The sequence below is a fragment of the Eutrigla gurnardus genome (genome assembly GCF_963514095.1).
Source record: "Eutrigla gurnardus genome assembly, chromosome: 14".
Lineage (NCBI taxonomy): Eukaryota > Metazoa > Chordata > Actinopteri > Perciformes > Triglidae > Eutrigla > Eutrigla gurnardus.
Window position 1 is genome coordinate 24,500,362 of NC_139937.1, and position 24,116 is coordinate 24,524,477.

At 42.9% G+C, this 24,116-nt stretch overlaps 2 protein-coding genes across 3 annotated transcripts; one reads left to right on the plus strand and one right to left on the minus strand.

The window, feature by feature from the left end:
- Window positions 1–489: 489 nt before the first annotated feature.
- On the plus strand, window positions 490–15,868 carry LOC311024009 (beta-1,4-galactosyltransferase 3). Of its 2 annotated transcripts, none has more exons than XM_084026188.1 (7): window positions 490–648; window positions 8,957–10,141; window positions 11,009–11,244; window positions 11,895–12,082; window positions 12,178–12,300; window positions 12,600–12,704; window positions 12,858–15,868. In XM_084026188.1, the coding sequence occupies exons 2-7, from the start codon at window positions 9,868–9,870 to the stop codon at window positions 13,114–13,116; spliced, it is 1,185 nt and encodes a 394-aa protein (XP_083882314.1). In that variant the 5' UTR covers window positions 490–648; window positions 8,957–9,867; the 3' UTR covers window positions 13,117–15,868. The 2 variants fall into 2 exon arrangements, with proteins under 2 accessions (XP_083882314.1, XP_083882315.1); XM_084026189.1 differs by lacking the exon at window positions 490–648 and adding an exon at window positions 704–841.
- A 787-nt stretch (window positions 15,869–16,655) lies between these two features.
- LOC311024022 (serine/threonine-protein kinase Nek8) lies at window positions 16,656–22,741 on the minus strand. The gene is made up of 5 exons (XM_084026205.1): window positions 22,628–22,741; window positions 20,674–20,850; window positions 20,188–20,326; window positions 19,783–19,890; window positions 16,656–18,812 (listed from the first exon to the last, which is right to left on the minus strand). Exons 2-5 carry the CDS (start codon window positions 20,817–20,819, stop codon window positions 17,805–17,807), a joined length of 1,401 nt encoding a protein of 466 aa, XP_083882331.1. The 5' UTR covers window positions 20,820–20,850; window positions 22,628–22,741; the 3' UTR covers window positions 16,656–17,804.
- Window positions 22,742–24,116: the final 1,375 nt, after the last annotated feature.

The following is a 24,116-nucleotide window of genomic DNA, read 5'->3' on the forward strand; positions in this document are numbered from 1 at the left end:
TTTGCATTACTTAGTATATAACAAAGTGACTTAGTATCTCCAAATAAAGTCTTAGCATCTAAAAAAAAATACTTAGTAGCCTATCTCAAAAAATGACTTAATATCTCAAAAAATTACTTAGTATTAAAATATTAACTTAGTACCTCCATACTTCAGCTTACAAGTCCAAAGTTAAATGTTCTCTACGTTTGAGTCTCATTCATTTATAGATGTAATTAACAGTGTAAATAACGTCCTTTTACTGTTAATCACTTGTTTTTTTATGACTAAAGGATAAGAAGAATAATGATATATGCCCAGTAACATGCCCGCTAAATGTGGTTAAATCCGGATGTTACACTACTACACTAGTAGTAGTGTACGTGTCGACAATAGCCACGTATTCATTTCCTCGTTATGAAAATAAAAAATAAAACAAGCGAAACTGGGGACATCATCGTGCTGTGTGCGGTTTCCAGCGAAGGGGAGGGCGAAGAAACGACGAACCTGACTCCGTCTGTGCTCATTCGCTGCCGGTCACATCGGCTGCGACCGCACGTCGTTAACTTCACAAAACATATCGGAAATACGGAGGAGGGAGGGGGCCGCCGGGGATATCGACGGCTGGCAGCTGCTTAACCTGCCGCGGGGATAAAGGCGACCCGTCTGGTAAGAATACAACTCTTAAATAACGCGACACGAAAGGGAAAACAGGCAGTGTGTGTGTGTGTGTGTGTGTGTGTGTCGCTGCTAGCTAGCTAGCTAGCCAGTCGGCTAACCGACGTCAGTTAACCGCAGCGCCACTCGGTTTGGTTCGTCATCCGCGACGCAGCTGGCGAAGATCAGTCCGCAGGAGTTTTAGGTGAGTTAACAGAATGAAGAAGTGTTTTAGAAACCAAAACCAACGTGTGGCTGATTATCTGTTGTGTTTTAAGGCTAAAACACGCTCACGTCAGTTACACAACAGTTGATTTAGCTTTAAAAAAAAAATGAACGTCGCGGTTTTTAACCCGAAACTGTGCTTTTTCTCTGTGGTGGTGGTGGTGGTGTTGTTGTTGGCGGCTAACGTTAAAAAGCTAATTCACACAGTTAAGCTGATTTTATGTTAATGTTCAACTGTTACTCGCTCGCACAACTTTTAGTTGCCTCTCGAGTTGGTCGATTTCGAGGCAACGCCGGTGGTTGCGGTGACACAATGGAAAGTTGTGTCACAACTTTTAATGACAGCAGGAAGTGGCGAAGGAGCTTTATTACTATCTAACGGGAACAACTCCTGAGTAAGCCGAGGCTGCTGTCACTCTTTTGAGATATCCGGGAGTGTTGAAAACACTTAATTGATTGCGCCATTCCGTGCTCCTTCCTTCCTCTCCTCAGTCGCTTGACTCCCAGCTGAAACAAGTTTCACGGCCTCGACTCTGTTACTCTGACCCCATGTTTTCATGTGACCCCCCCCCCCCCACCAGAACAAAGGCCGTGCAAAGCGACCCCTCCCCCTCTCAACTGTCAGATACACCGAGTCAACACTTCAGGGAAAGAGGGGATCAATGCACAAGACAGAAATATATATATTTAAATTTTCCCTTAAGAACACAACTCTTGTTTTTTTATTATCTGTTGGGTAAATGTGACTCACTGATTCCTTTTTATTGTAAACTCTTTTTACAATGCACATGCAATCTTTTACTTATTAAAGGTTTAGTAGGTGAATGTATTCAGAAACGCTTTATGACTTGAAATCCTTGTAACATTGATGTAATAATGAACACATTATATGCTCTGACTTTAAAAATAAATCACCTGTGGCAGGGCTGTAAAAACCCGTCCCAATAAAAAAATAATAAAAAAAGTTGGGTCAGAGCTGTCATGCTGTCAATGCTTACTTCCTGATTGTTCTGGGAGGATTTTTTAAATTCAGCGATGCATTCAAAGTCAGAATCTGTTTTTTCTTACTCAACCTTTAAGCTAGGCTTTATGTACCGTTAAAAACACGTCTACAGGTAGGCCATGAATAATAACTTTGAAATGACACTCGAAAAAAATCACGAATCATGTCTGTTTTAAAATTTGTTGTCATAAATTACAAATGTGGAATAATAGATTGTTCCCCCCAAACTTTCAGTTGTTATCAGGTATCTGATATGGCGTTTCACATTGCTTTTATTTTTCTGCACTACATATTCTCACTAGGACAGGGCAACGTACTAATATCGTATTGATGCTGTGATCTGAGACTAGATATTGACTTAGATTTTGGATGTCGTAATATGTTGGTGTTACATAAATGTTTTCCCCTGTTCTTTTAAAGGCTGCACCACAGTAAAGGGAAGTAAATTATCTGAACTTAGCTAAATCTTTTTCAAGCTTTTCTATTATTTGCCTTCACCCAGTGTCATTATATCCACCTTAACGATTATTCATCAAAAATCTCATTGTAGTATTTTGTGATGGCACCAGTGTTCAACAATCGCAGGAGGCTTGGTCGGTCTCCTCACCATGCAGTTTGATTTTGTTTGACTAAATGTTCTAAGAGCTGTTGAGTTAACACTCTCCTTTGTTGAGTAACTTGTTGCTCCGGTTTTGTTGTGGGTTTCAAGGCCTCCCGGGGGTTTCTGTATCTCCTTGGTTGTCATTGCCTAGTTTGCAAGTTCAGTGGCTGTCCCTGGTGGGGCGGTTATAGCTGCAGGTGAACACTATTCTATGGAAACAGCATGAGCAACCAAAGGCAGAAAGATGAGAAGGAAATAGCGTGAGGAGGATGATGTGTCCCCCCCACCCTCAGTAGTCTGTCCCAGCAGAGTCGGACTCGAGGGAACAGCCATAGAGACATGTACCAGCTGCACCCACGAATGAATGGCCAGCGTCAGGATGGGTTGCCATGGCAAGGACGCTGGTACACGTTGTTATGTAGACACCTCTTTTCTCAGGGCATGTTTGCACATTATTTCATTGCCTGGTCTTGCTTGGTTGGTGCTTGAGAGAATAGGATTGCTTGCGTACACAGAATCCTGATTTCGTTTTGTAAAGAATATTTTCCTAATGTCTTGGCAGCCGCGTAGAGGAAAAAGAAAAAAAAGATGTTGTGTAAGAGCTGTTTGTGGGCCTGCTGACCACATCTGTCCTGCTCAGTTTCAACCCTATGTGCAGTATTTATTCTAAAACCAGTTGCAAGTCAGTATTTTTCCAGATCCTCACTTTGAGTTTTGTCCCCCCTTTTTATTAATCGATACGCATTTAAAATTCAACCCTGTAGTCCAGAAGTAAGTGTTCTGGGTTCCTGAGCCTTATTGCTCTTTTAAAGAATGAACTAAAGATAACACAAAGCAATCATTAATGTCTAATGAATGATTACTTAATATTTCATGGCTGAATGAAAGGAGGCACGATTGATAAAGGCTCACAATGGAAAGTTAGCCGGATTTACCTCCTTCACCACTGTGAGATATCCGTCTCTAACGGGGGAGTTATTGCAACATCATGAATCACTCTTTTAGTAGGATCACTTTTTGTCTGTCTCATGTTGTAGTGTGTGTGACACAATGTTGACGGTAGAAGAGCAAGAAGTACACTGAGGACAAGGTTAAATCAGCAGGGGGAGTATATCTGTGCTTTCATTCCAGACTTTTGTACCGACGCGATGCCAAACATGATTCAGAAAGCACCTCTTGGAATCTGTGAGGTCAACTCCAAAAAACTTTTTTGAACTTAAAAAAATAAAGCACTGGTGATGTCACTTTAGAAAAAGGAGAAGAAGCTTGTTTTGGCCTCGTCCGTCTACACTGGCCTTTTATAAGTCAGACAGACACTATCAGAACAGACTGAGAAGCTCATTTGTGGGAGCAGATCAGGACACTGAATGTTGGGGTTTGCTTTTATCGCCCTCGTCTCCGACGTATCGTCCTTCCTGCTCCGACGTTCCTCCTGTCCGATTTTGCGGTGACAAGCTCATCCATGCAAAGTAGAAGGCATTCTCTGGTTGATGGGGGGAAAAAACGATGTAAGGCAAATGGAGAGTAGCCCAAAAAGACTAAAGAGGTGATGCTTGTCTATCGTACAACGTGGTTAGAGTAGTGATGTTTCATAGAAAAATATAAAAAAGTGCTTTTTTTAATCCATTCTGTCAGAAAAAGACGCTACATGGACACAGGCCCTGAATCATTTAATAGTAATAGATAATGTTTCTGACACTGTAGGTTAAAGGTCATCAGAAAACAGACTACCACTAATGCTCATCATGTTTCTTTAATGACATCCCCTTGCTGCAGGCAAGACTTACAAATTACATTTTACATGTTTTATACTTGCACTTTACAAATGGTAAGAAACAACAGCTGCTGTAGCTTGTATATTCCTCTCATAAAAACCATTCAAGTCTTCAAATTCTCAGCTGAAGTTCTGGTTACAGACCTTTGGAAATGCTGCACACATCTAGGATGTTTTTAAACGTATAATGGCAAAGTTTCACTGATTTATTATTACATTTTTTTAATCTGGTATCAGATGCAAAGTAAAGAAACCAGTTGCAGTATATAAGGTATATTCAACTGGATATAATATAATAAAAATATAATTTTTCTTCCCTACAAAATGTTAGATCAACACACTAAATTATTACTAGCATTTTTACAATTCACTGTAGTCAGTCATTAAAGGTTATATCAGCGATTCTGGGCCGAAACATTAATGATCACATTCATCTGTTTTTACCTCATGATCCGCTAGCTGCCCGCCCCATAAGCAGGCCGTCAAAAAACCGCGTCTCTCTAGGCAGCCTACGCTCCGAGATCGCACACAAAAACAAATGGTACTACCAACACCTCAAAAGCAAAATAAACAGTGTTCCAACCAATCACGTTCATGAAAATGCGCGTCCATGATCATTTTCAAAACACGGGAGGGAGGGGCTAGCTGGCCCCTTTTGTTTTGGATCTCGCAACGGAAGTGAGGGCAACCAGAATCGCTGATACAACCTTTAAGAAAGAGTGCCTGTTTTTCTGCCGTGCAATCTTCTTCCTGTTGAAAGACCCAGGGGACTGTGCACTTTTAAGCAATCTACCCTTTTGACTGTCATCTTCAATGGCGAGTGCATTTGTTATTTTAACGTTAGATGCGTATAAACGTTTGTGTTCTGCTGCCTTGATCAGTTATAGTATTATGCTTTGAAAAGAGACTGATAACGGGTCCTCATAGCATGCAGGAGTCTTCTGCTGTATCCCTGAATAATAGCTTCAAGGGAATCTCCTTGCAAAAAAGCGAGTGGGATTTGATAGATTTTCCAGCAACAGTTGGAGGGGTTTAGCAGATTTAACAGGAAGGACACACATTTAAGACTGGAAAGCACTCGCTCATCCTCGATAAACTGTTGCATATAGAAGTGATGACACACACGGGCAGATGTGTAAGCTTCATCCTCTAATGCAGAGCCTTCCTATGGGTTTCAACGGGGTGAAGAGGTTAAGGCCCTTTACCAGACCGGATACTTTAGCCCAGGTTTTGTAGCAAGCTTTTCTATCCAACTATTTATTTTGTTACTTTCCTGGTACAGATATTCAGAGTGGAGTATTTCTGTGGATTGTGGAGCATTTCCATCCGTCATGTTGATTATTTCCTGAAATAATCGACATGTTTTGCTTTACAGGCACTTCGTCTAGCCTCTGAGGACTTTAGAAATCAATAGCCAATACTTCATAGCTTTTGTTTCCCTTTTTTTTTGCAATACCACTTAGCAGAAATGAGCAGAAATGCTGGTTTGAAATCAGTTGTGTGAAAAGAGTGAAATTGCATTATACTGGTGCACAGATGGACCACATCTCTACTCTGCTCTTTGATGTGAACCAGCTGTGCCTGGAATTTCTGGCTCAGATTACTACCAACTGTGAAGTAAGCCATGGCAGGTAATAAATGACTGTTGCTTTCTTGAAAACATGATGATTTGTGCATAAAATGCTGCTCATCATCAAGTGGAGAGAGGCATAAACCAAACAAAAAGCAGGGGGAGGAGAGAGGGAAAGTGTCCCAGATGTTGGTGTCGATGGATACTCGGTAGGAATGTCTGGATATGAAACCTCTTCTGTGGTCGCTCCCACTGTGACTTGGTGTAGCTACTCATTTGTCTCCCTCCGGGGCTGATATGGCTGCCATCGGGCACTGCATGAGTGCCATGCTGTCCTTTAGGATTTGAACAGCAGTGCATAAGCTATTAGTCCCTAGATGCTGATCTAAATATAACTCTCATCGCTTTTTATTTTCTTGTTGGCTCTTCATTGTAACCCCCGTGTCAGCCCTCATGGCTCCTCTTGCATCCACCCATGTGTGTGTAACCATCCATGTGGACATACCATATATATATATATATATATATATATGCAGTATTAATGCCCCACGGGCAGAAAAGCAAAGGTCCCATTTGTCGGCTGTTATGTGCCATCACTCTTTAATGCTCACGTTGCACAGAAAACGTACCAGTTAGTGTATGTCATGCCAAAACGGGCTCTTATTAAATTGTAAATCTAGAAAGGAAGGATATCCGTGCAGGAGAGACAATGAAGTCAAAAGAACATGGTGTAACCAGACTGTTGGCTGCTCTCCCTCTCCCCCTCCAGCTCCCCTTAGTTTGCTTTGTCCTCCTCTCTCTTCGGTTCCCTCTTCAGCCCCTTTAGCCAACACAGAGAGATTCATCTAAATCTAGTCACTGGATCTCCTCTTTATATGCGTGTTAAGTCAGTGCCTGAGTGTTGTTGAAGGAGGTGTCTGCTGCCAAGTTCTTCGACTGGATAAGCCAGCTCAAGCACATTGGGCCCCAAGCAACGAAGCAAACCAGACTCCTCATTTCACCCCCTGCTGTAAAGGCATACTGTGTATTGTTTTCAGATGAATTAGGATGGGCTGTCATAGAAAGTTTTAATTTAGTCTCTGGGGATTTTTCTAATGCATGATGCTTAGTCATGTCGCTGCTGAAACGGGCTCACCACAGCGATCTTATCAGCCGTGTTTTGTCCTCAAAACCCTGAGATGTTTGATAGTTTATATTTATCTAGCGAGCCTGAAAAACCTTGAATCCGTCTTAGTCGTTACTTAAAAAAAGATTGTGTTCTTCTAATCTATGGAGTTGAATTTCCCTGCTGTGGGATTAAGCTTTAACTGATCTTTATGAACCATATCCATAATCTATGGGGTCATTATGGAGGCCAGGCAACGTGAGAGCGGTCAATCTCCCATCTGCACACATTTCCACATGCAGATGAAAATCATCTGCAGAGGCTTTCCTCTCCGTTTTTGCTCCACATATCCCCTCAGAGAAAACGCTTTATTATACTTCAACTGAAAATCCTCACGTTCAGCTGTCCAAGCAGAATGCAGAAATACAAACGCTACAGTTCAGCAACTGGACTTTATTGGGTATGTTTGTATTGTAAGTAACTAGGCCTTATGTTTGAATTGTAGTTTTCATAATCAGTGGTTTGTTTGTTTAAACCTTTTTCCTGTTAGTAATAATGTTTGAGCCTAATTTGTTATCCATATGATTATCTATAAAACAACATGGCATTGCAGATCTTGCCCTAAAAAAACATGTCTGCAAAATAAAATTTCAATTTAAGAGTAATTTGCATTAATTGTAATTAAACACTTGTGAATATAATGCAACTCTTCCCTTCTGTTTCTCTTTCCGTTGACGGACTGTAATATGCTTGTGTTTTGTAGAGTGTGACTGACGCCTGCAAACTAATTATTTTCTCGTGCGTTATTCAAGGTTCAACGTTCAGGCTATCTTTATTATCCCCCGTGGGACAATCTGTATTGCAGCCAGCAGAACAAACGAAGCAATCAATGGACAATACAATAGAAACATAAAAAGTACATACAGCCATGTTTAGTGATTTATAAGGCCAGTGACGGCAGGGATGAATGAGTTTTTATGTCTCTTCACCTGATGGAAGCATTAATGGGGGGACTGGGATCGGCCGGAATTGAATGGGATCCTTTTTCAAGGACCTGACCTTGGGCAGGTTTGGGAGGTCATTTAAGACAGGGTCTACTTTTTTGCACACTCACGATCCCCTGCGGTCTGTTTTTGCTTTTCAGGGTCAGTAACCCGTACCAAACTACGGTGCTTTGATGAAAACACACGGTCAGTTTTTGGTCAATCACTGTGTCCAGATATTTGAGCTGCTGTGTGACTTCAACAGTCGGATAATTTATCCCCACAGGAGCGCTAACGTTAGAAGTCAATAATCATCTCCTTGCTTTTGACGACATTAATATCTAAAAAGGATGACAATGCTCTAAGTGCTTCTAAACATTAGCTGTTGAGACATTTCAGTTCTCCATGGTTTAAGCCTTATTATTCACTGCAACGTACTTTACATGTTTGCCTTTGGCTAAGCGGTAAACCCAGTAATGGTTTTACTGATTTGTAGATGAGACGTTGAAAGCTGCTCCACTAACAAGTTTTTTTCCGATCCGTCTCTCCGCCAGTCTCCTAGCACTCAGTGGGATTAGGATTAGCGGGTTGAGGCTGGCTTCTTTAACGAGCACTAATTGATTTGCGACTGAGGATGTGTCGGACACTGCAGCAGACAGCACCACAGCAGGGTTAGAGGTTATGTAAGGTCGACAAACTCCACATTACAGCAGCAGCCTGCAGCTTGTTGGCTCTGGACCGGGGACGTTTCATCCACGTGGCGGCGCATCGCTTCCCGTCTGCCGTCCGCTGTGGGCAGCAGGCCTCTCGTTGGGGGAAGCATCTGCACTGGAGCCCATGCTGGGCCTGATTAATCAAGGCTATCCAACTGTGCTGTTGCGTCTCCGCGTAAACAAACACAATCCATTTGTTGGGCCTGTATTGTGCACAATCCGTCATTGTTTGAGTGGGTAAAAGCATTGCTGCTCTCAGTACAAAATCGCTGATGTCAACAGTTTGAACCAAAGGGGATCAGTCTGTGTAACTGTCCCTCCTCCTCCTCTGTGTTTTGTCTTTCAGAGCGGTGCTGGAGTGACCGGTCCGGTCCCTGTGCATCCAGTGAGCCTCGTGGCTGTCGGCCCAGTGAGCTGCTCGAGTCTCAGAGTTGTGGATTGCATCATTATAGGACAATAGCAGTTGGAATCAAAGCTCTCCCTCCTCCTCCTCCTCCCCCATTTATTTTGCTCTCCGCACACACACAACCTCCTGACCACTCCTCCCACGCTGGTCACGGTCTCTCCAGCTAGCCAGTCAGGCAGTGAGTCCAGGGAAGCTGTGTAATCCTCTGTAAAGTATAGGGCCTATACGGCTGCATATGTTCCTTTTTTGTCATGGCGGCTGTTGTTGTTGCAGAGGCCTCCCTCAGGAGAGCACATGAGGGAGAACAGAAGGCAGCATAAAGGGAGGAAGAGGGAGTGAGTGAGAGACACTGACGCTGCCGTTTATTTGACCGGAGGAGAATGAGCTTCACAGAGCAAAGGTTGGAATTCAATGGGGGTGAAACTACATGATGTGGAACTGGCATTACCCCCCAACACCAATCACAAATTGGACCAACAGTCAACTTTGGAGATATTTGCCACATAGTGGCGAGCAGCAAGTGATGCAGTGAACTAGAGAAACGTAGACCAGACTTTTTTTTTTTTTTCTTTGATTTTGAATATTTTTCTATTTTCTGGTGTTTTTCAGTTACAGCCAACCAAAAGTGCCTTTTTGTGTTTTTTGTTGTTTTTTTGCTCTATATCCGTATTTCCCACAGATTATTGCATATAAGTTTACAGTAACTTCCACATTCACTTCGTGTTGCCACACAGAAGTTTACACCAGCCTCCATTAAATACACAGTAGACAATCATCACTTCCCCTCCTCGGGAGTCGTGACTTTCTGCACTGCCTTCTCCCAAACGTCGCTGCTTTGACGAGCCGTCGCCATGGTCAGCATCCACTCCAAATGGCGCTACCTTTTCATGTTCCTGGGCATCCAGCTGGTGGTCATGGCACTGCTGTCCCGTGAGGGATATCAAAAGAGGGTCTCATACTTCATCCGCATCTTCCGCAAGCCTGACTCCACCGGCTTGTTAGGCCGCAACCACACAGCGGCGGCCATCGCTGGAGCGGATGTATACGCCAACCTGTCCCGCCTATCCAAGACTCAAAGCCATGGAGATGACATCCCCTACTGCCCGAAGACGTCCCCTCTTATAAGTAAGTCCTGTGTTAGGAAGACTTTGCCAACTACATGCTGATAACGGCTACCTTTTTTTTGTATTAATTCTAAACAAAAGGTATTTGAGGTGTTAGTGAATATTATAACAGACAGCAGGAAGTGATTAAAACCTTATGAGTTTCAGTGAAATTGGATGTTACTCCTGTTTTTGTGTCTAACGGGACTTTCTATCTTGACTTAGTGGGTGTCTTGTTTATTTTGCTGGTTAGTCAGTATTGATTTTTTTTTATACTGATAACAGAAAAGAGGCACGGTAAATAAAATCCTGGCAAACAGGGGGTTGCCCTTTGGATTCAGTATAATAGACACAGACTAATGTTCTAACAATAAGACATACTGTCCTGTCCGCCTGCATTAATGTAGATATTGATATAGGGGCAAATTAGTAATCGGTAAGCAAGCAATCAGTTGGTAGATATTGTGAGATTATTAGTTGCGATGTCCTTTTTAAAAAAAAAAAAAAAAAGATTTGTAAATATTGTCAATCGAAATAGCAAATGTCCTTTTCAAGACTTTCCCTTGTAGGATTCGAGCTGGAAGCAGGTTATCGGTGTTACTGCTTGAGCTGTTGTTTCCATGGACACACGTTCCAGCCATCCAAATGTTGAATTCTTAGACTGAATGAATTTTCCTGTTTATGGACATTTCCAGTGAGACTAGCGGAATGAATGCACAAAAATAAATCCGTGTTGCGTACTCAAATTTATCGTGCTGCATCCAGCTGAAGCCCAATATCACATTCAAATCATAGCTTCTCATACTCCAACCAGAGAATTTGCATCCACTCCATTAAAGTATCTGGTTTCTCGTCCGGTAATGACAGCAGGCCGATCTTCTGCTCACAGGTGGGCCGATCCACGTCAACTTTCCATCAGGGCTCACTCTGGCCGAGGTTCAGAGGAAAAACCCACTGGTGGTGCGCGGAGGACGCTACAGGCCGCCGGACTGTGAGGCGAGGCACCGAACAGCCATCATCATTCCCCACAGACACAGAGAACACCACCTGAAGTTCCTGCTATACTACCTGCATCCTTTTCTGCAGCGACAACAGCTCAACTATGGAATTTACATCATTCACCAGGTGAGAAACGCCTTGTACGTCATCCACTAAAGGAAGAGTCAGCGGGTGAATATGGGATTTAAGTAACATCATTAACTAGTGTTTCGCTCCCCTTCAGAAGCACGAGGTTGAGATGAGTTAATTTGGATGGAAGGGATCCCATCATTTGTATTCGCTGCAGTTCAGACCAAATGAAGTGTGCCCTCTAGTGGTCGGACTCTGGATGTGCACCCAGAGGATGCTCAAGTCGCTTAGACGGGTTAATCTCCTAAACTGCTTGTAGCAATTGATTCATGTGTGCTCCTCTGCACTTTAGCTCTTCCACCTCTTGAGCTGGATTTGTCATTGCACCGCCAGATCGTTGAATCTGTCCTTGCATCGCCCCTGCTTGGTGGACTAAGTCTAGTAGGTTGCTAATTAAGGAATACACACCTGAATAAGGCCTGGAATTATGCTTAATTAACACTGTAGTAGAGATGAGCAGTAGGTCTGGTGGTGAGTGTTTCATATTGAGTTCCATGTGTTCCAGCTTGACAGTTCATCATTTATATACAGTATTATGATAGGTTGTTATATTTTTAACTGAAGAATCTCTGTTGCTAATTTGACATTAGATGATTGCGACACACAGCCCTGCTCTGACATTAGGTGTCTGTGTCCCCCCCCCCCAGGCTGGAAACTACACGTTCAACAGGGCCAAGCTGATGAATGTGGGTTTCCGGGAGGCCATGAAGGAGGAAGACTGGGACTGTCTCTTCTTCCACGACGTGGACCTCATTCCAGAGGACGATCGCAACACATACGTCTGTGACAGCAACCCCAAGCATGCAGCCATCGCCATGGACAAGTTCGGCTACAAGTACGTCCTCCTCCTTGTCTGTGAATGTCACTGATGGACGTTCCTTCACAGATACGCGTTCTATGCTTTATTCAAACTACTTGAATCCTCTCCAGGCTTCCGTACAAGATGTACTTTGGAGGAGTGTCGGCTCTCACGCCACTGCACTACCTCAAGATGAACGGCTTTCCCAACAACTACTGGGGCTGGGGCGGAGAGGACGACGATATTGGAGTCAGGTGAGAATAGTAACAGATGCTCTTCAGACTGGGAGGTGCCACTCGGATATTGAGGCTTTTAGTTTCCAAGCTCTGCTTGAACTCTGAATTCAGAGTAGATCTTTGAGGGGACATTAATATCCAACACTGCTACTGTAATGTAGGTCAGCTTTGAAAACTGAATAGATTGAATAATGATCACATTTCAAGTCTGTTATGGATACAGGATTAGTGTCTTCTTGAACCACATAAGGAGATATGTGTGTGTGTGTGACCCTGCTGAGCTGTATAAAAGACTGCCATGTTTCCTGTCTACTCAGAGTGTCTCTCGGGGGGATGTATATCTCTCGTCCATCAGTGAGGATCGGCCGCTACAAGATGATTAAACACAAGCTGGACAAAGGCAACGACGTGAACCCAAAGAGGTACCATAAACACGTGGGATGTCTGACGCATGTAGACTCGAGGAAAAACAAACTGCACTGCTTGATTACATCACGGAAACCACAGTATCTGCTGCGTTTTTAAACCGTGCAAGCGAAACACTGATGTATGTTGTCTTTGCGCTCCGTTTAAAGGTTCAACATGCTGGCGAAGACGCGTCAGACCTGGAAGTTGGATGGGATGAACACGGCTGAGTACGAGACAATCTCGCGGCAGTACCTGCCTCTCTACACCAACATCACTGTCAACATCGGCACCGAGGCCGGCCTACATCCACCTCCCCCAACAGCACCTCCTCCTGCCAAAGCTGCAGGCAAAGCTGCCGTCGGAGCGCCTGCCGAAGTCCCAGCAAAGATCCCAACCAAACTCAAAGAGGGTCACTCAGAGAAATAGTCTCCGGGACCGCTGATCATGTTTCTCCCTGCCAGAACTCCAATGAGATAATCCTATTAGTACTTGCTGTAGGATGGTGTTTTTTCTCCTCAATCGCCCCCCCACCTCCCATTTTGATATTTTTCATCAGTTTGGAGGAATTTGCTTGTGCTGAACCAACATCACTGCCTGCGGACAGACGGGCGATTTTGGGTGATTTTTAAAAACACCGGATTTATTACAAATAAAAACAATGGACCTGAATGTCAACCCTGAGAAAGGTGACAGCTCTCCACCGCGGTTCCTATGACATCACTGATTCTTCTTCCAATGGAGCCACGGTGAAGAGTGAAGGCTAAGAGTTGGACTCTATGAGTTTATATATCTACGGCGCTGTGGTCGCTGGTTAAACCTTGTGATGCCTTAGAAGCTTGTTCTTTCTTTTCTCTTTTCACTCTTACCTTTTCATTATATACAATATCGCAGTAGCTGCATTTGAGGCGTCACACACTCGCATATATATATATATTTTCAACGCCAATGAATTCACGAGTGAAGGAAACGGTTTCTTGTTTCCAGTTGAGCGTGCGAAGCTGCTACATTGAGTGCCGAATGAAGGAACTTGACAGATTTGTGTGTCACTACAGTTACTGCGGCCGACATGGCATCTTGCAAATATCGGGGGTCTCTTTCAGAAAGGGTTCCTACGCAGAGATGCTGATCTGTAGCCGTTTGGTCCGTCCATCGGGAGACGGACAAACTCTTCATCATGTTTTCAAAGTGACGGATGCTGTACACACACTTGTTGCCTCCTGTCGTGTCGTGAATGAGAGTCGAGTGTAAACATTTCTTGAATCCCGTGAAGCCTGGCACAGTTCAGTTCATCCATTCAAATTTCAGCATATCGAATAGCTTCATGTGATTGGATTTTCTTCTTTTTTTCCCCGTGTTTTTTTTGTGTATTTGCCTTTTATGAAGTAGAGCAGGCCTTGGTGACGGGGATCAGTCTTCTGCCTCGAGGTGAGCTTGAGTTTCACATCAAAATGGAGTCCGTCTTGCTTCGCGTTGCTTCATGTCGATGGTGTGTTGTGTGTAAACATCCTCTGTAAATGTGTCCCTTAAGAGTGCCGGCTTCCTCCCACAACACGTTATATGCAGTCAAGCTTTATCATGTATCTTTTGCCGTCTTCTATCTTTAATCTATAAATATTTTATAGATTAAATGAGCTAAAAAACATTTGCTCTGCACAAAAAAAAAAGACTAAAACATAAACATCTGCAGCAGCATCAGGTCCAGGAGTCGAGGTTATTAAATGCTGCTGTTTTAAGCTTAAAGTAGCCAAATTTATTCATATAGACAACACAGGTAGGGGCAATGGAAGTTGTTTTGCTGTTGACTGAAGAGAACATTATGATTCTTTTGATCATCAGTTCAATTGCAGGGTGATAACACATCTTGGACTGATTTTGATCATTTAAAACACTCGTGATGCAACTGAAAGGCTCGTCGTTGAGGAAACGGGCCGTTTCAAATGCATAAAAACAAGTAACTGTGTAATCTTCAATGTGAAGTTGTTCCTCCACTATATGACACTTCAAAGCCACTTCTTTTTTTATTTTTTTTATCACATTTCCTTTTCCACTCGTGCCCTTGTTCTGCATGTTGACCCTCTGCTCTTCACTTCTCTCCACTCGAGACACATTTGATTGTTGACACGACATAAAAGAAACGGTCCCTTCATCCGGAGAGTGGCTGTGTTGGCAGGTGAGGAGGCTGAAACCAAAGACGACTGCATGGAAAGCTGTGATGTATAGAAAGCTGTGTGCGCGTGTGCGTGTGCGCGTGTGCGCGTGTGCGCGTGTGCGTGTGTGTGTGTGTGTGTGTGTGTGTGTGTGTGTGTGTGTGTGTGCGCGCGCGCGCGCTGGGAATGATTTCCATAACACTCACAATACACAATACTTGTAGCATTTTTCCAATTCTGTGTTCAAAGCATCATAAACCAACATGTATTCCGATAATGTACAAACCACAGATTTATTTTTTCTTAGTGAAGGGATAAGGATATTTCTTGATGATTAGAAGTGATTTTTCTTTTTTCCTCCACCCCAATGCTGTACTGAAAATCTTATTTTGCTCTTATCGTGGTGTTTGTCTGTGGAAGTGGACGTGTCGAGCTCTGCGACTGGTTGCCTGTGATTTTTCATAATGATGTGAATTCATGTTCAACTCCTATGGCCTTAGAAACGTGCACACATTACTAGTATTTCCACACTCGGTCACTGATCCGATAGCATCTCTATAGCGAGAGTAAATATGCATGGCAACAAACCTATTAAAGAGGGAATGTATGAGCACAACGTGGAGACGATGCATATCAGTGCTTATCTAGAAAAATATGCCGCATGCTCACGTGTCTTTGTTGTGAACTGGAAACCGTCTCGTTGAAAGCGTCTGCTGTGCGGCGTGCTCCTCACTGTCACTTTGAGGACGCCAGTTTTCATTTTTGAGCAAAATGTACAAAGGAAGCTTATATTTCCCGACGTCACGGCGAACAGTTCCCATCGGTGACTTGACCGGACGTTTTGGGTTTTCATTTGAAGTTACTTTTCCGTTTGATGGACTCTGTTCTGATGTGGATAAGCTCAGCAGTTATAACAGGGTGGCACTGAAGCTACCAAGGGCAACGTGACTTTGTGAGTTATTTCTGCTCTCTTTGAATTCTGCACAGTCCATAGTGGCCTTAAATTCATTAATAAACTGATTATTCAAAAATACTTTTGTCGTTTTGTCAATTATAACCTATTATTAAGCATATTATTCCCAATACAATAAACATAGTGGTCACAGGAAGTATTATCCATCTCCCGTTTGTCCCCAGCTGATTGATAACGTGCCTGTTAAACTGTAGGACAGCGCCCCCTGCTGACCTGTAGCTACTTAAGGAAAACTACACCCCCCCCCCCCCACTGACTCCTCCACAAAGGTACATCCGTTTCTATGACATGAGTGATGACATCACAGATAACGCTTGAAATTTACAAACAATTGACCTGATAATGCAAAACAACTCAAAATCCTATCAGGATGAAAGCAGTTACTGTTTCTAACAGATCAGTAAACTTCTATCACAAAAGCTTTTTGAGGTTTCTTTTATATATTATTTATTTCATATATATATATATATATATATTCTTTTTTTTTTTTTTTTTATAAAGGCCAGGAGGATAAACCCCAAAACATTTGATGATTCATGTGTTTTTCCTGTTGGTTCCAGCATCTCAAATGTAAGCATTGATTCTTTTTGCAAAGAGCAGTTTCCGCTGTTTTATAGGCCAACATTCAGATGAATCACTGATGAATATACGTCGTTGGTCACTGCAGCCTGATTTGAATCTCCCGAACGGACCGCTGTCACCTTCATGTTTGTTTTTTCTGGGTAGGGTCACCCTGACAGGAACCCCAAACCTTTTTGGGTTCTACTACATTTAACTGCCGTAAACCTCCACTCCTCACTTCAGCGCCTCAGATCAACGTTGGTTAAAGAGTTCAGCACAAGAGATATGTTAAAGATTTTTATTTATATTTGAACAATGTTTAGATATATTTGTAAACACATACGCAGACTGATAAGGCACATCGTCACTGATAGTAGCCAGATTTTTAGAGAATACATAAATGATGCTTAGTAAGGACGACTACCTATAAATGTCACTTAAGTATAAAGCTAATAATATACATTAGTTAATAGATGCAAAGGTGGTCTAATGTGGAGTTAAATTTACTTCGAAAAAGCTAGATAACAATTACCACACAGAAATTCTACTTAAATTTAAGAATAGTTATTATCAAAAGCACTCAAGTTACATTTACTTGCAATTTTCTGTATTTGTAACCAAATTTGACTTACTATTCCTTTAGAAAGTTTTACTAGTTTTCCACTAAATTTGACTTACTATTCCTTAGTAAGTTTTACTAGTTTTTCACAAAATTATATTCATGATTTCTGAGTACATTTTACTGCTTGCTAGTTAAGTTTACTTGAGTGCTTTTGATAGAAACTGTTCTTAAATTGTAAGTAATGTTTACTTGAGAATTTTTTATTTTGTTGGTTTGCTTGGCTGCAGTTGCACACTGTGCTGAAGAGTTTTAACCCTTAATAAATCTGACTTATGAGCGAAGGGAAATATTAGAAACACTATTGTTTAACAATTTCAACCAAAGACTTTCAGTTCTGCTTATTAAAACAACTAAAGTAATGACAATCTAATCAAAAAAGGTGCAATAAATATGAACATGAACGCATCCTAAGGAAACAAAAATCTATCTGAACAACTGAACTTTAAGAATGTATTTACATACATAATCATACACATAATGTAAGAGCCATGTTCACAGTCCTGTTTGCATTCAGATGCTGAAAAACATTCACAGATGGTAGGTTGTTCGTGCCTGCACAGATTTCTGTCTCGGCAAGCAGGCGAAATTAATTCTCAATCAAATTCCTGACGTTGCTGAACATCGTGTTGGAGCACAACCCAAGCCGTTTCAATCGGACGACTTCGGCTTCATCTCAGTCCGCCCTTTAGCTCGTCAGAGACGTATTTTTCATGCTGTCGTAAGAAGATACCAAAAGTTAGCCGCCCCCGAGCTAACCGCTCAGTTAGCGCATGCAGTTCTGCCGGGTAACGAACCCCTGAAGCTCTCATCCTCACTTGCTATCAAACTTGATGTCGTTGAACTCGACTATCTTCCCGTCACGAGTCACCACCTCCTTCTGCTCCCATTTTTCGACCTCGCCGTTTTTCTGCTCGAAGCGCCGCACCACCACCCTCCCCGTCGTGGGCAGGTTGCAGGGCAGATCCTTGGCGGCCTCTTGGTACAACCTCATTTTCAGGAAGTCTTGGGTCACCTGGGGGGCGCCGGTCGGGACCAGGGCCTGGTTTTTGTTTTTGTCCTCCGTCCTCTGAGGGGAAGGAGCTCGATGACGCAAAGCTTTGAGGTCCGGTTTGGGGGAGCGCTCCCACTTAAGCGGCGACGGAGACCTGTTGTGTGCTAGACGCTCTCCGTTAAACGGTGATGGAGCTCTGTTCATTGGTGCTGGATCTCTTTTAAACGGTGATGGATCTCTTTTAAACGGTGATGGATCTCTCTTAAACGGTGATGGATCTCTCTTAAACGGCGATGGATCTCTCTTAAACGGTGATGGATCTCTCTTAAACGGCGATGGATCTCTCTTAAACGGCGTTGGATCTCTGTTGAAGGGTGATGGAGCTCTGTTTGCCGGAGACGGAGACCGGTCTCTGACATTAATGTGAGACGAAGGTGGCTTAAGGTGATCCTTTTCAACGGACGTAGTGGTGACGACTCCCGCAGCCCTTCGTAGCTCACTGATGACACCGCCCACGGAGGCCCTCAGACTCGGGTCGGTCTCCACCATCCTACACACAGCACGGCAATACTGCTGATCCTCCAGGATCTCCTTGATCTTGGCGGGGCAGACGCTGGGCGTGTACAGCCGAATCCGGGCACAGAGCTCGGCGATGATCTTCCCCATGGCCCACACGTCTGAGCGCTGGTCCCGCTGGCTGCCCCTCTGCAGCACCTCGGGGGCCGAGTAGGCCTCGTTCCCCATGTCCACCGCAGAGTTGAGTCCGAATCGGAAGAACTTGGCCAGTCCCAGGTCGATGATGACTGCTCTGTTCGTGTTATGCTCCACCTGTAGGACCAAATGATGATTAGGTCTTGTTGAAATATTCTCTTATGTAATTACAAAACGTAATGTTGTTGAGTTCGATGGAAGAGTCTTCAGGTATGCCAGCAGCTCAGCCATCTTAGTTTTAGCCTGTTAGCATGACACCATTTTCCATTTACACCAAACATAAAGTCCAGCTGAGGCTGATGGGAATGTCACATTTCTTCATAGTTGAAAGTTTAGGGATCACTAAATAAATTACAATGAATCCATAGTCGAACATGAATGCGCAAACCAAATTTCACTGCAATCAGTTTAATTGTTGAGAAGAAAATTAATTGAAAACCGGACATTTTAACCTTGTGGTGGCACTAGAGGAACAATCACAACTTCCCTATGATTTATCCTCTGGGCTCCATGAATATCTGAACCAAAAATTTATATTCTAGTCTGGACCAAATGTCAATCACCAGAAAGCCCGCCCCCCTTTCTGGTCTGGTGGACTCTAAATGGACCTGTCAATCAGCAGGTAAGCCCCGCCCCCTAAAGCTTCCCCTGCTTTCTGGTCTGGTGGACTCTAAATGGACCATAATGTACTAAATGAACATCATGCTGGATTGAAGAAGACTTGAAACTAGAGATTGAGACATAAACTCATGTTTACAATGTTTACTGAGATAATACATCAAGTGAGAACTAATTTTCTTTTTTTTTTTACAACCAGTCGCCCCCTGATGGCCAGTAGAGAGAATGCACGTTTAAGGCAATTCAGCTTTGGCTTCACTTTTCACTTGAGTCTAATGCCTTTCAGAACTGGCAACATCATCATTACAGCAGTCATTCATAAAAGAAGTAAAAGTCAACCCCGAGGAGAGCGTCAGGTCAAGCTTGTTATCCGTCTTGCAGCAATCTCATTGACGACCTCATTTAACTTGAGACAGGACGTTTTCTTGTTTTTAGAGCACTTGAACCCCTCGTACAGGCCTTCACTCACCATGATGTTTTCAGGCTTGAGGTCTTGATGGACAATATCTCTGGAGTGGAGGTGAAGCAGCCCTTCACACATGCCGATGATGATCGTGCCTTTGATAGATGGAGTCAGCTGTGGAAACAAAAAATGTGAGATCAAGTTTACCCACATAACCTGCAAGCCAACGTCCTCGTAGAGTTGCATGCTCCGTTTCCTTTGTGGCTTGAGTGAAACTGCTTTTCAACTACAAAGTCAAGCCTGAGATTTGGTCCGCATGAAAAGGCGATTTTTATTCTAAACTGATGCACAGGGTGTGTCACAAAAATGCTGCACTTATTTGTGCAACCCAAATTGTTCTTATACATTTCAAATCATGTAGTGTGTTCCTGGCTTTATCCGCAGTTTCATGAAAAGGCAAATATACTTTACCTGTATTTTAGACTTTGATGATTTGAAGATGGTGGTCTCGAGGTCCTCCCCGAAGATGAACTCCATTGGAATGATCCATTTTCCGTCTTTGAGATTTATTTTGCCCAGAAGCTTCACTATGTTGGGATGATTTGCCTTTCTGCACATCAGATGGCAGGAGGTCGCAGAGAGAAAGAGAAATGAACAAATGAATTACACGGATACGCTCATAGGTAAAACGGAATAAGGGGCTTAAAAATAATATTTAAAATCAATGATTTACTATGAACAATTTTGTGACAGCAGAGGCTCTTTTAAAAAGAATGGTTCACCCATATTTAGTGATTGGATAGTTTATCCTCAGGACTTGTGACTTTATTGCTTTAGAAGTATTTGCTTTTTAATCATCTACTCAGCCAAGTTTGAGTCTGCAAACATTAACAGGCACCACACACACACACACACACACACACACACACACACACACACACACACACACACACTTACTTGTACACTTCGCACTCTCTCTCCAGGTCTTTCACACTGATGAGATGTTTGGGGACCTTCTTAATCGCCGCCCAGGTGTCGTTGTACTTCTCCCGGTACACCTTCCCAAAGCAGCCCTGTGCCAGGGTGCCGGTGGAGTACGCCATCACGGTGAACGCTGGAATTTAGGCAACTACACTGCAGGAAAAAAAAAAATATATATATAAATATATAATAATAATTTAATTCATAGAGCACACTTTAAAATACAAATGAGAATCTCAAGGCGCTTCAAATACAGGGTAAAATCAGCAGTAAAAAATACCCTTAGGGTTGGGAGAAATGAAACCATGAACAAAACATTTCAGGTTTAAAAATAGATTAAAGTAGAGACAGGATTACAGGTTCTTACGGGAAGGAGGAGGAGGAGGATAAAACGCTGTTTTAGTACATTTCATGCTGCTGTTGGTTTGGGGACTTTCCTCTTAGCCAGCTTGCATAATATTTGTGGTTGTGGAGCGTCAAGTCAGACACAAGCTGTGGTTATGATCAACCAGAGCTCAATTCCAATTATTAGTGTGCATCAGGTGTGTTTTTAGCATATTTACACTGAATACAAACGGCCTCCAATAGTGGGAAGTATTGATGCTACTTTTATACCTCATGACTTTTTACATCACCACATTTATTTGAGAGCTAGTTCCTTTGAAGATAAATGATTACATATAAAATATATGAGTAGCTAAAAGAATAGGCATAGATGAAACTATCCAACAGTTTATACAGATGATTTACTTCAACATTAAATCTTAAAAATGCATCATAATCTAATCTAAGTATCTCTATGAAGTACAAAGATGTACTCAAAGTATAAAGTATCTCTATGAAGTACAAAGATGTACTCAAAGTATAAAGTATCTCTTTGAAGGACAAAAATGTACTCAAAGTATCTGTAAAAGTATCACTTTAAGGGACATTTCAACTGGCTGTTGTTTTTTGGGCTAACTGAATCTCACGTCATATTAATAAGTTACTTAAGTAGAATTTATTGAGGAAATATTTGTACTTCCTTATGTCCTACCTCTGTATCTTATATATATCCGAGCTTCCTTTCCGCATGAATGAACCTGTCAACTGTCTGTCAAAGCAAATCGGCTCAAATCAGTCGAAATGAGCGTTCTCAGGAAAGGAGCGTCACCTCGGTTGAGCAACTCAAGACCAGTTTTTTTTTTATTTTAAGAAAGGTCAGAGCCTGTTCCTTCAAGCGAAACCGCTGAATTTAATTGGAATCAATATTTGTATCGCTAAACAAATGAGTTGTACTCGTGTGGGTGTTCTCTGGAACCAGGATATCCTGAATCCTGAAGTTACCTTAAAAAAACAAGAAAAACAAAACAAAAAGCAGATGAATAAATAATGTAAGATAGCTGCTCCCCTCAGGTGACCGAGTAAATGAACCCTAACTGAGCCTGTTGCGTAAATAAAAGCTCCCACACGCCTTTCAAAGCAGACGTGTTTGTCGTTTTGAACCACTTTAGCGGATGAGAGGCCTCCAGTCAGCTTTCTGCAGCAACCTGGTTTGAATAACTGGGACATGGAAAAAGCTGACAAACTGGTTCGTCCACAAGGGTTAAAAGAAAGTCCTTGCATTAGCTGGAGCAAAACGCACCGTCATGTTTAATTTCAGTCAATAGCTTGAGAATGAATTCTCACAATCACATTCATGTTATAGAAACAGTTATTAACATTCACAAAGGGCGGACTAAGACATTTTAAAAAACAACATCCAATGCAAGAAAACACTTTGTTCAATAAAGGACATTTTGCCACAATTACAAGCTCCTAAAGTGCTCTAATCTATACTGATCCAGAGCCAGACTGGGCTGACTGGAGGGAATAGTACAATTAATTCAAAATGTTCTAAAGAAAAGTGGATAAGATCAATGTCATCGTCTGTTGTGTCTCATGTGCTTACCTTTGCTGCTGGAGAGGAAGAGCAGCTGCGTCAGGTCTGAACATGAGTCGACATAGTTGCCTCTCTTTATATACCTGCTCCACGCCTTCTCGTATCCTGGATCAGGCCTCGAACCAAACGGGCACGCCTGATTCCAGGTCAGGAATGTGAAAAACACACTGTGAGCGTCGAGCCAATGAGAATAGAAGGCGGCTCATAAACCGGAGGACGTGATGGATGAGTCTGTGTGGAGGCAACCTACGTAACGGGAAGGGGGCATTCCCATGCTGATGAGTAACACCTTTACGCAATCTAATGCTGCAAAGAGATGTTGTACGTCACCCAGAAGATGAAGGAACCAAAGTTAACCTCTCCTCAGGCTTAAGTTGTAATAACTTTACTGATCCCTTAACTTTTTTGAAACTAGCACCAATTTCAGGTATCAATCAGGTGGCAACCGTCGGTTCTGTAAGGTGAAGCCAATGCAGAAATGCCTTAAACATGCATTCGTTCTGCTGGCCACCAGGGGGCGACTCCTCTCTGGTTGTATAGAAGTCTATGAGAAAATGGTCCTACTTCTCTCTGCTGGCCACCAGGGGGCGACTCCTCTCTGGTTGTATAGAAGTCTATGAGAAAATGGTCCTACTTCTCTCTTCTGACCACCAGGGGGCGACTCCTCTCTGGTTGTATAGAAGTCTATGAGAAAATGGTCCTACTTCTCTCTTGATGTATTATCTCATCAACCAGGGTTTAGCTCAGGAGGTAGAGCGAGTTGGCTGGCAACAGCAATATTGCCGGTTCGATCCCCGGCTCCTCCTAGCTGAGACACCTCACCCTAATTGCTCCTGACGAGCTGGCTGTCGCCCTGCGTGGTTGACTCTGCCGTCAGTGTGTGAATGGGTGAATGTCAGTCTTAACTGTAAAGCGCTTTGGAAAAAAGCGCTATATAAATCAGGCCGTTTACCATTTACCAGAAAGCAGGGGATGCTTTAGGGGCGGGGCTTACCTGATGATTGACAGGTCCATTTAGAGTCCACCAGACCAGAAAGCAGGGGATGCTTTAGGGGGCGGGGCTACCTGCTGATTGACATGTCACAACCATGCTACCAATGCTAGTTAGCTACTAAGATGATTTTAACACTTAGCTGTGAAGTTGGCCTTGGATTATGAAGCTAATTTTGTTAGCAGCTTCACACCAGAATCCAGATGGATCCAGATCCAGTAAGGGTGCCGCTCTGCTGCATGAGTTCATCACATCCACCCGTCGCTCTTCTGCAGTCCAAATATGGTCACTTCCTTCCACTGGTTGCAACGATCCAAGATGGCGACGGTCAAAATGCTGAACTCGAGGCCTCAAAACCAGAGTCCACAAACCAACAGCTTACGTTACCATGACTACGTCCACTTCTTATAGTCTGTAGTGTCTTACTGGGCCTCAGTTGTACTTTGTGTTTTGGCATGCTAACATGCTAAACTATGACTATAAACATGGTACTTGCTAATCATCATC

What these genes read in the sequence shown, in the direction of transcription:
- LOC311024009 (XM_084026188.1), top strand. Translation starts at nt 9,868, where the DNA reads ATGGTCAGCATCCACTCCAAATGGCGCTACCTTTTCATGTTCCTGGGC. An exon ending in GAAGACGTCCCCTCTTATAA is followed by an intron (nt 10,142 to 11,008) that starts GTAAGTCCTGTG and finishes TTCTGCTCACAG; the next exon opens with GTGGGCCGATCCACGTCAAC. An exon ending in GAATTTACATCATTCACCAG is followed by an intron (nt 11,245 to 11,894) that starts GTGAGAAACGCC and finishes CCCCCCCCCCAG; the next exon opens with GCTGGAAACTACACGTTCAA.
- LOC311024022 (XM_084026205.1), bottom strand. Translation starts at nt 20,819, where the DNA reads ATGGCGTACTCCACCGGCACCCTGGCACAGGGCTGCTTTGGGAAGGTG. An exon ending in AGAGAGTGCGAAGTGTACAA is followed by an intron (nt 20,327 to 20,673) that starts GTAAGTGTGTGT and finishes TCTGATGTGCAG; the next exon opens with AAAGGCAAATCATCCCAACA. An exon ending in TCAAGCCTGAAAACATCATG is followed by an intron (nt 18,813 to 19,782) that starts GTGAGTGAAGGC and finishes TTGGTCCTACAG; the next exon opens with GTGGAGCATAACACGAACAG.